This window comes from Rhinolophus hipposideros, assembly GCF_964194185.1.
Source record: "Rhinolophus hipposideros genome assembly, chromosome: X".
In the NCBI taxonomy this organism is placed as follows: domain Eukaryota; kingdom Metazoa; phylum Chordata; class Mammalia; order Chiroptera; family Rhinolophidae; genus Rhinolophus; species Rhinolophus hipposideros.
The window spans coordinates 33,175,317-33,187,632 of NC_138046.1; the positions used below are offsets into that span (position 1 = coordinate 33,175,317).

Genomic DNA, 12,316 nt, shown 5'->3' on the forward strand with positions numbered 1-12,316 from the left:
TACCAATATTTACTGATGACAGTATCTATTTCCCCTTATACCTTAGACAGCTATAGGTTTTGTCAATCTTACCAGTCTGAAAGCAAAAAATAATCCCACTTGCACAATGTCTACTAGTGAGATTGAATATCTTGTATTTGTACTTTTATGAATTGTCTGTTATATCTTTTGCTCATTTTTCTATTGTCACCTTGAAAACTATTTCTTGTTAATTGTGTTAGCCTAAAGGTGGTACTCTTAAAATGTCTTACCTGTTGCAAACTGAGAATAAGGGTCTTTGCACACTGAATTTTGTCTATCTGCCTTGTTTTACTCATTGTTTCTTTGATGATATCTCCATAGTCATTATAATACTAGAAAAGAAATTTGTATAAATTAGAACTCGATCTCTTAAAACTATTGGACAATAAGACTAACTTTAGGTTAATCATGTAAGCCTGTCACAAAGCATGTATTTGGCTGAAATTATGCCTTTCAAGAAACAAAAGAATGTTACCAAAACTTCAATTTCTAAGCACATAAACCCTAACTTTAGTAAAATGAGCAATATTAGACAGTTAAGATCTAATCATATTAAGCTCTAAACTTGATTTTAAGGGAGGTATGACGTAAAGCAATAATTAGATTATGCAGATTTTCAGAAATAACACAAAGGTGTAAACAAAGTTCTTGTGCTCTTGAGCTATTGAGACAATATAATCAATCACTTTCCTAACTTATTCATTGCTAACTGGCATGGAGTTCATGTGCAATTTCCAATTTAATTATTTGGCTTATAGAAACTAAGTCTATTAACAATATTTAAAAAAACTTATTGTAACATTTACATCATGTATTGCACAAGAAATATTTTTTTCTAATTTAACAGTTTCAAACTGCGTACATGACAACTATTAGAGGTAACAGGATAACCATATCCCTATGACTAATAAAATTGACTTTAGTAATCTAGACTATGTAGATCTAAAAGTATAAAACTTGCAAAATGACTTCATAAACAACCTTAGTTTAAAAACAAATCATTAATCATCATTCCAAATAACTTAAGTTCCAAAGTAATTTATAATGGTGCTAAAGTTCTATCATGTAGCAAAGTATTACAAAGAGAGAATTAACCAGTTTTTGACATTTATTACATACCGTGTTTCCCTGAAAATGAGATCTAGCCGGACAATCAGCTCTAATGCATCTTTTGGAACAAAAATTAATATAAGACCCGGTATTATATCATATTGTATTATCATTATTATTATATTATAGATCCAGTCTTATAGTAAAATAAGACCAGGTCTTATATTAATTTTTGCTCCAAAAGACGCATTAGAGCTGATTGTCCAGCTCTTATTTTCGGGGAAATGCGGTATTTTATTTTGTGAAAGCAAAGGCTTAAAAAAAAAGTTTACTTTTATAATTAGATTTTACTTAAGAAAGGTTTACAGAAACACCATCTTAGCACATTTGGTCATATTTCATTAGTACAATTAACAATATCCTTCCTACTACTACTTGAAAATTGGAGAATCTCACATGTATTTATAAAAATTGTGAATAACCTACTCTGAATCAAATCAGATTTTCAGACCCTAAAGGAACCTTAGCTACCACAGTGGAACAGATGAAGAAATGCAGGATACAAAAAGTATTGAGTTACCCAAGCTGCACAGTAATCAAGCTAAAACTATACCATCTAGGTCTCCTGTCTTCTAAAATACTTTTTAAAGCTGCATCAAGCAGGGGAAGGACACTATCCTGATGTCTTAAACTACATCACAAATACAATTCTAATAGTGACAGTTAACTTAAAACAAGCTGTTTCCAATATTTCAAGTGCAAATGAACTCAATAAATCCAAAATTTCCATTATAAGGAAGTGGAGGTAGGAGGAAATGCTACTAAAAATGTTAAGTACTTTAAAAAAGATTTCCTTCATTCTAAAAAGGGAATTTACTCTTTAAAAATTCAGTGGCAACTAAGCATAAAAGCCAATGTTACATTTACTATCTTTTAAGCATTATAAAAACATCTTGCTATCTATTTTTCAAACTTTACCTTCATATACTGCTTGAAGATATCTGCAGCTGTATTCATCTCCACTACAGTATATACAATTAGCTTACAAAATGCGGCAAGTAAATTTCTTCTCTTGTGCAGAGCTTCAATTTTACTGGCTTCATCCTCCTGCTGACCATCTGGGGGAAAAAGTTCCAAATATCTGCATTTTACCTCTGCCACATATATATTTTTTTTAATTCTCACTATAAAATACCTTTAATTTTGGAGAATTTGAAAGATAAGGACAAAAAACATTTAAAGGAAATAAAAATTATAATTACTCTCAATATCTTAGTGAATAACCAACCCATTAATTCTAATAGACAAAATTTGTGCCAAGTCAAATAAGCAGTCAGAAGGCTTCTTGGTGAACATGGAACAAGTGGAGTCAGTCAGAGGAACTGATGTTTAGTAATATCAGACTGTGCTTGCCTAACTCATTCAACTACTTCTCCAATAGGCTATTTAGTCAATGAGACCTGTATATTCAATGTCAGTTGGTTAGTAAGGCCCTTTGTTCCTTGGGAGCAGCCAACCTCAGAAATTCTCCAACCTCAGAAATTCTCCAGAAATTTGCCTTCCCTTCCAAGGATGATCCCACCCCAACTCTTACTTACACATACTTCCTTTATCCATACTACATATCTTCAGTTAGACTGGGCTAGGAACCATTCTGTCTTTTTAAGGAGACTTCACATATTTCTGATCTGATCTATTATGTGAGATCTTGACTTCAGGTATCAACGGGAAAGATTTACTTTAAAATTCATAATCAGGGAAGCTGAACTACAGTCTCCACGTACTGCCGAAGGATTGTTTGCAACCATTTGATACTGAAAATAAAATTGTGATGAAGTCTTTTATATAAAAAGCTATGTAAAGAATTTTCCTCTGTACAAATTTTACAAATGAAATTTAGAACTTAAAAAAACACCATCTTATATTAATTTACAGTTCCTTGGTTATCAATGAAGTTCTATGTGTGTGCATTAGCCATTGATATGTCCTCTTTGTGAGCAGCAAGTGCATCTTCTGTTAGGTCTTCAATGTAAGATTGCTAATATAAAAAAAAAAATTGTGTAAAATAAGAACGCTCTTTTAAATAAGTATTTATTTTACCCTGTCTCTGATAATCCTTGATAACAGCTAGTAAGTTAAAACCAAATTTTGAGGAATATGAATTTAAGACCAGACCATCAGAAAAAGTTGTTACTACAAGTGCATGTTCTAGAACGCCAAAGCATTTGTCTAGAAATCTAAGATATATTGTTCACTCTGTTAAAAGATTACACTGAACATATAAGCTAACTTTTTAAAAAAGACACCATGATTATAATGGATTTCTATACAACACTCTTAAGTACTGTTCTCTGGAAGTAGAGATATATAGACTTTCCCTCCCTAGAGAATGAATTACCCAGATATTAAGAAATTTTGAACACTGATATTTAGTTTTCTTCACTTCTTATCAAAAATTAGCCACCTTTGTCTTGTGGGGAAAAAAGAACGTTAGAGACATGCCTAACACACTGGGTCATTCACAGATGTCAGCTGCCATTACTATTATGTCTATCAGTGCCTCTGGAAGCATTCCCTATTACACTGTCCCCTTGTAATCTGATATGGGCTAACAAATCAAATAACCATGGGTCTATGGGGTTAGACGAGGATGAAAAGCAATGGAAACTATTACATGTTGCTGGTGAGAGGATAAAACAACCACTTTGGAGGATAATTTGGCAACATGTGGTCAAATTTAAGATGTCCATAGAGCAATTCCACCCTTAGATATAAACTAGAAAAGCATTTGCACATGTGCTCAAGGAGATAAGTATATTTGTTGTAACACTATAATAGGGATAAATTGGAAACAACCTAAATTAAATACTCATCAATATGAAAACAGACAGCGTCGTTAATTCATCACATAATATTCAGCAGTCAAGATAAAAAAGCTACACATGAGGAGCTGCCGTGAGCCGCTGGCTGGTGGCCAGCGATCGACTGGCTCAGCTGGGTAGAGTGCAAGGCTCATAATATCAACGTAGGCCAGTAACCTGCATCCTCCACAACTAGACTGAGAACAACGGCTTGACTGGGGGTTGGGGTGGGGAGTGAGGTGGGGAGAAGAAAGAAGGGAAGAAAAAGATAAAAAAGCTACAACCACATGTAAACACTGACAAATTTCAAAAATAATGTTAACTCCAAAAAGCAAGATGCAAACTAAAATGTTTGATATGATACCATTTATGTGGAAGCTAGTAACAGAAAATGAACTACATATTGATAACAGATACATAAACTCCTAGTAAAATAAAATTAAAATGCAAAGGACTGGTAAACACCAAGTTCAGGACAGCATTTATCTCTATGGAAAAAGTGAAAATGGAATTGGGGAGGGATACAAATGTGGGCTTCTTTTGTATACATGCTTTATTCATTAAAAAAACAAAACCTGAAAACAAGCACCGAAAATATGACAAATGCTGGTGGGAGGTATGTACAAATGTGTTATATTTTATAGTTTTCCAGAGAACCGAAATAATTTAATTTTAAAAGTGTAAACAGAAGAAAAGAAAGTTTAAGAAGACTCTGAGCTAATTCCATGATGCGCCTAGAAAATTCAGTATTGGCAAGCTTATTTCCATTTTATTTCCAACATGGTCTAAATAAAGTAGAGTCCATCCCCAACAAACAAAAGGGTTGTGGACCAAAACTGATTTTGTATCAGTTTTAGGAATGCAGCTATGCTTTCTCATAAAACTTTTAAAAACTCCTACTCATCTTTTAGGATCCATTTCAGATATTAGATTATTTCAATGTTTTGACTACTACAGACCAGCCAGACCTACCTCTACATACCCACAACACTTTGCACGTGGCCCTATTACTTATAAAATTCCATTATAATTACTGGGTTTTAGATCTGTCCTTTCTACTTGAATTACTCTTAAAGGAAAAAACATTTCATTTTTTTGATATCCACAGCATCTAGTATACTACCTGCTGACCAATAAATATCAAATTAGTTAAAAAATAAAAGCATAACTAAACCAATAGCTGAAAATGAAAGGTGAAAAATTATAAGTACAGAAACTTTAGTACAGAAACTTTGAAAACTGTTTTGGCTACTCTGGGTTTCTCAATTCTGTTCTGGTTAAGTTTTTAATACTTGAGAACAAAGCTCTTTTTTGATAAAAATAAGCTATAAGCCTTGTCTAGAATTATGTATGTATTTATTTAGACTGATTTGTGGTGTCCGTTTACGTATGGATATACACATATTGATGTTATACTATCCTTTAAGTGTACCTTCAAATTTAAAAAAAGCCCAGAAAGAAGCCACCAAATAAATAGTATTTGTTTTTGCATGACTGTTGCTTGCCTTAAGTAAGGTATCTATGTGTACAATTAGGGTTTGAAGAGTAACTTAACCCTAGGTTAGGCTGGTTCAGTTATTTTCCTGTGAAGATTCTGTACTGCCCGACTTTTATAGAATAGTTTCAAACATTTTCTAACAATGAGAAATTACAGTTTAATACACTCACTAAAATACGAAAACCTATGTTATGAAAGTATACAACAAAAACATCACTTAAACACTTTATTCTGCTCAAATTGCCTGAATACTGGTATTACCAATGACTAAGAGGAAGAGGGAATAAATTTTATTGAGTACCTATCATATGCCCAGCCACTGTACTAGTTAATTTGCTCAATTTAATTAATTCACATAGTTCTGTAAGGTAGCTGCGAATTAGAAAGATAGGCTCAGGGCTAGTGAGAAGCAAAGATCTGACTCCAAAGCCTATGCTCTGTGATATCACATTGTCTTTACAATGTTACAAGAAATGAACACAAATGTGCTGGACTATGTACCTGTTTCATGTTTTAAAAATAAAATACCAAATAGTAGTGCAACACTTCATATCATGGATACTTAAATTTGATTTATGGTGGATACAAAGATTTAACAAAAAACTTGCAATAAAATTACCTGCACTGTTATTATCATCATCCTGTTCAATGAAGACATGATCCAGAATAAAGCTGAGCAACTCAGATTGCAATGAAGAATCAGGGGTGTAAACTAATGGCTCTAACATGTCACGACCTCCTGACATAATTTGATGGCTGAAGATCATCAAAATATCACATAGAATAGTGAAGGCCTATAACAAAAAAAAGGTACACTATGCTATAAACCAAGGTTTCTCACCAATTGCAACAAGTAACATACACATTTAACACGGAAATAAAATCCAATTTTCTGTATTTGGAACTCTTAAGAAAAATAAATGCTTACTATTTTCCTACAATTTTAAAGCTGAGGAGTGTAATTTCTGTAACAATGACTACTAATATTTGCATCATGCTTTAGTAACTGCAAGGTAATTTCACAAGTATTCTTTTTTCATTTTTAGCAACTTTAAGTGACTTGTACAATGTTAACACTACCTAAACATACAGTCAGGACTCAGCCTCAGGTTTTCTAACTCCAAATCCCACACTCTACACTATACCACAAAGCTTTGTGGTATATTTTCTCAAATATGAAATAATGCATAAACCTGGTACCATTTCTGTTCTATGGAAGAAAAAACGTATACCAAGGAGACGAATATCTCCTAAATGATCTGTTAGAGGAGAGATCACAAAGTCTATGGTACTTTTTAAGCACTCTCATTGTCAATATGTGTGCGGTGAATAAGTAGAACACACATAAATCAATAGGGGCCTGCTTATCAGGCAAATCTGACAGTATTATAATGAACATAAAGCTAAAGTTATATCTCATGGAGCTTAGTAGAAACTCTACCAGGAGTTTTAAATGGAGTCAAACACTGGTAAAATTAGTCAGTAGGTAACCGGGAAAAGTTATGCTAGGAAGGGGTAATGAAAATATAATTTGGGGGTCACAAAATCAACAGGAAATAACATTTAGAAACAGATTATAAAACAGAGCAGGTCATAATAATAGTTTTGTCTTTTTGGAACTAACCACATTTACTTTTTTCTTTTTACTTGATGCTTTTACCTCTTATTTCAGTCTCTTCTTATTTTACTACTGTAATAGTAATTTATACCTATCAGGATATTTTGAGTTTATACTCAACTTTTGCAACATATGTGGTAAGGATACAAAGTGCTAAGTGTAGTCATACTTATTAATCAGGTGAACTGGCAGGTCAAGTGAGCTGATCAGAACATATTCCTAGGAACTTGTTAGAAAGACTGACACACAAGTTATTTAATGACCAAATCAACTCCAAGGCCTGAACAACAGATTATATCAGAGGTTACACACAATGATCCATAAGGAATTATGTGGTAATACTGTAAAAAAATAATAGAGGACTAGTAAGCTGAATATATTAGTGGCATATAAAATAAATCAAGTAATATTTTATGTATTAAATCTGCATTATCAGTGCATACTTATCAAAATCCTATTCTAAGAGTTTAACTCTAAACTCAATTTACTACCTTCAGAAATTTAGTTCCTTTCATCTGAATTGTAGTAATGCAAATTAAAGATCCAAATCCTTGATTGCTGCAGTACAACACTACATCTTTAAAACTGGAGAGAATTCAGCAATGTAATAACCATGGCAATATACTTCACACATTGGCAAGAAAACAATGCAAAATCCAGTAATTGGATCTTGGCCATTTAATATATTCTAATTTATTTGTGGCCATGCATATATATATGAGAGAGACAAAAGGGACTGAAAATAAGAAAAAAGAGAGCAACAGTTAGGTATTAAATACCCAACATAATAGGAACTGCTGAAAATAGTAATTATAATGACCATTGGAGATCAACCCCAAGATACAAAGGTTAAGCAGGTGAAAAAAAAAAACCTTGAAATCACTGTAAGCATTTTTGTTCACGTTTTTTTTTTTTTCATTTTTTAATATTAGTTTCAGGTGTACAAAACAATGTACTAGTAGTTAGACATTTATACCCCTCACAAAGTGATAACCCCCTCCTCCAATCTACTACCCCCAACATAGTATATAGCCGTTACAGTTCCACTGACCCTACTCCTGATGCTGTACTCCACATCCTGTGACTGTGTGTGTATGTATATTATAGTTGACATTCATTATTATTCAGCTCCAGGTGTACAGCACAGTGGTCAGGCACCTACACTGTCCATGAAGTGGTCACCATTAAGCATTCTGACTATCATTAGTATTTCTTATAAAATGATCACAAAAACATCTTCCCCACAGAAGCATTTAAAAAGTGTGTGTCAAAAAAAGTTTACTCTTATTAGGGAATTAGAACTAAAGAGGTTCTTAGTCCCAGGATCAGAATTCATTTTACAAATGGGAAAACTACCTATGGCACCAGGTAATAATGTACAGAGGATGCCAAAAAAATGCATACACATTTTAAGAAAGGAAAAAGAAAACTATCAAAATTGTAATACTCAATATATACCAATAACAAAAGATGAATACAAGTCACATTTGACTTCTGCAATTACAAGAGGCGCTCAAAGTGGTAACCGTAAGCGTCCAGACACTTCTGATTACAGCAAACTATTGCTTGAGCAACATTGACCAAAGTGTCCACTTGTATACATTTTTTTGGCACCTCCGGTATTTCCAAAATGAGAAACTTAGCAGCAACAGAATCACGAGGGCATACAGGATACGAAGGTAACACTTTGAAGGCAGGGACGTGGTTCTCTGACGAAGTCCACATAAACAAAAAATAACTCACAGTCCAGACAGGCAGGAATGTCAATATCTGATAATATTGAGAAAACCTTTCCTCAATGAGGCATATGGACCTTTCCTCAATGAGGCATACTTGCTATACACTTGTTGATTTAAGGAATAATGTTTGTGATTTCATACAACTAATTTGTATATATGGGTCTATTAATCAAGTGTATCATAAAGAAACAATAACATAGAATAACTACAGTGTGAAGGTAACCCATAAAATGCATATGAAATTAATATATTCATTTTCAAGCATGGTATACATGAACAAATATATTCCTACTTTGCTCAATCTCAGTATTAAATTTGCTATATTATTTCAGATATTTATTAAAGTTGCTTACAAAAGATTGCTATCTATAGTAATTACTAACCTGTTCCTTAACAGTTGTATTCACGTTGGTCAGGTAATGCTGACATATCTGACAGAATACCCTCATCTGTTTCTTTAAACGCAGCAAGTCCTCCTTGAAAACATTTAACATTTAGAAATACTGTATAAAAACTCAGTATTTAAGATATTTAAATTATATAAACATTATCATATATTTAACTATTTTAACATTAGATCTAAATTCTTCTTTATTATTTATCAGAAAGGAAAACAAAAACAAATTAAATCATTTTTCTTAAAAATCTCAACAAATTTCAGCCTTAAAAATATCAGGTATATTAATGGATAACATCCTAAGTGGTCTGGGTCCTTCAGAATGAGGAAACTTGACTATAGATGGCTACCTTTAATAAATCTGTTGTCTCAGAATGCTTAAAGAGTCAAGATTTATGCTCCATTCTCACTTTGTAATTTGAAGAGTGGCCAACAGATGAATGGAAGAAATTTTTTTTTTTTTTAAAAAAAAGAGCAGCACCTTTCATTTCTTATTTGAAGTATACTGGTTATACTTTTTTAAAATCAGAAAAGTGACAAAGTTTTGTGGTTATTACTCCAATTAAAAAAAAATTAAATGTCTCATAAACTTACACTAAACAGATCAATCTTTTTCTTGCATTCTCTCTACTTCTAAATATTTATGTTAATTCAAAATAGAAAACTATTCTATAAAGATCATCCACATTAATTTATTTAAGGTATAATCTTTGGCCCATCTTCTAATACTGAATGCCAAATGATAGAATATAAGTACATATTTGGTATACTAAATAGACAGCTTAAATAAAAATCTGTTTAACTTAGAGATCGATTTTGTGAAAAAAAACTCAACGAAGCTTCAGCATAAATAATTCTGCACTCAGTAACATTCACTTTATATCCTTTTTCCTCTACTAATAGTATTACCATTTTTCCCATTTTCATTTTTAACTGAATACTTTTAACTTAGATGAACAATCATATTTATTAGTATGGCCACTGTTCCTATTACAAGATTGATGCTGAGTTAAATAAACTTCTTGGGTGTTTGACAAAAAGTACACTATGTTAACAACAAAACTATATTGCTTTTTCATGGTGGAAATGTCCATTTGTAGCTATAACAGTATCTTACGCTTAAAAGTTCAGAGAAGTTCTAAGCGTTTACAATCTTTCTGTGGTTTTATGCAAAACAAACTTACTATCAAGAGGATGCCTTTTTGAGGAAAACACCTATAAACACCTAATTCTATGACTTCTAGAACATGCTGAATATTTATAAAAATATGCCCAAATAATATGTAAGCCAACATCTACTGCTACAAGTACAATGTTTCAAAGCTTCCAATTTACAAATGGAAAAAGCAGTACTGCGTAGCTCATTTACTAAATAACACATTAAGGATTACCATTACAGATACAATTTTGAAAGTTCTAAGACTTAATAGCTGCTCCAATCAACCAGAGAGTGATTTATCAATTTGGAACATCAGTATTTTTGAGAATATGGAAATTCATAAATTGTGCCACCTTCAAATTTGAACAGTTTTAAATGTAAAACCCTGACGCAAAACGTATTGATATTCTTTCACTAAATATACAACCAACTACAAACACGACTATTTTTAAAAGCACACATACCTAACTGGTAGTTCAGAATAAGCAAAACTTTGTTGAAATAATTTGGTCCTGTTAAAAGTTTGCTGAAAAGAGTTAATGATATTTAATCTAATAAAAAATCCATTGAACCATCACAAACCTTTGTAGAGCTGCTTTCAGTTATCTTTGCAAGCTGCCAAAGGATTACATAGTGAGTACACTGCAGTGCATGAATAACAATCTGTAAAAAGAACCAAAAAATACAGGTGAAATGAAAAAATCAAAAGTATTCATTCTCAAAGTATGTAACTTGTAAATAAATAAAAACCTGCTCAGGCATGTCTCCATTTTCAATTCCGGTTTTCAATAGTTTGTAATTACAAGCAAACAAATCCCACTTTGAAAGATCATGGGCACTGTAAAAAAGAATTAAGTTATATTAAAAAGTTAAGCTTAATCACATTTGTTTTGGACTTGAGTTTTAACAGAATGCTGTTAAAGTAAATATAGTAAACTTTTTAAAATGCCCCCACAACTGACAAATGTGTATTTTTTTTAAAGTATGGTAACTGATAATTCGTCAGTCATTCTCCAATTCAAAATATGACCCTACTAAGTACTTTTCCCCCCAAAGCACAAGAAATCTAGCAAAAAGAATCTGATAGCATTATAACTCCAAAACATGCAAGTTAATTTTGCTAGTTTTAAAAAGTCAGAAACTTTAAGATTCAACTTACTTATGAAAAGCAGTGATTCTCTTCAATGTTGACAATACCTGATATGCATCATCTTCGTCAGGTTCTTCGCCCTATCAATAAAAATTATACAATAGTAAACATTAATGACCACCAAAGTGAAACATCCCAGGCTATCATATTGGTGATACCACCAGGAAAATAAAAAATAACCCGACAAAAACCTCAAATTAATTTTGTCATTCAATACCTAAATTTGGCCAAATTTAAAGCAATACGGCTGGAGTAATGAGTCCACACAGGTACATTATACCCAAGAGAGAAAAAGTGAATGACATTCTCCCCTTCTCCTTTAAGTAACCTTGACACGGAACTATGAAGAAATCTGCTTTTTCACAGTAATAAATGCATTAGTACTATACAGAAAAATGTATTAGAGGACAAGCAAGAGATCATAAAAACAACACCTAAAGGACAAAACCTATGTAAACAAAGCAGAGCACTCAAGAAAGATACATCAGACCAATCACAATTAATTTGGAAAAACCTCTGAAATAGCACCACAAGATGTGACAATTAAGTTCGCAAACTCATCCTAGAAAAAGTGCTACATGCCTCATTGCTGAATATCACCATGGTCACCGTTGAAGTACTCCCCTTGGGAAGCTGTGCACTGATGCCAGCGCCTAGTCCACCCTTCAAAGCAATTTTGGAACTCTTTTTCTGGAATGGCCATCACAGCTGTCATATTACCCTTGATGTCCTCAATGTCATCAAAATGTCTTCCTTTCAGTATTCCCTTTATCTTCAGATAAAGAAAGAAGTCCTTGGGGGCAAGATCAGGTGAGTAGGGAAG

The 12,316-nt window shown here is 32.6% G+C and overlaps 1 protein-coding gene across 5 annotated transcripts in view; it reads right to left on the reverse strand.

The window, feature by feature from the left end:
- The window catches only part of STAG2 (STAG2 cohesin complex component), a gene marked incomplete at its 5' end in the record, with an annotated part of 126,261 nt that overhangs the window by 23,197 nt on the left and 90,748 nt on the right, over window positions 1-12,316 (reverse strand). For all 5 annotated transcript variants that reach the window (XM_081043689.1, XM_081043693.1, XM_081043690.1 and 2 more), the window contains 7 exons: window positions 252-353; window positions 2,050-2,189; window positions 6,050-6,224; window positions 9,171-9,263; window positions 10,926-11,006; window positions 11,094-11,181; window positions 11,503-11,573. In XM_081043689.1, the coding sequence (XP_080899815.1) occupies window positions 252-353; window positions 2,050-2,189; window positions 6,050-6,224; window positions 9,171-9,263; window positions 10,926-11,006; window positions 11,094-11,181; window positions 11,503-11,573 (750 nt within the window). The remainder of the gene's footprint in view (window positions 1-251; window positions 354-2,049; window positions 2,190-6,049; window positions 6,225-9,170; window positions 9,264-10,925; window positions 11,007-11,093; window positions 11,182-11,502; window positions 11,574-12,316) is intronic.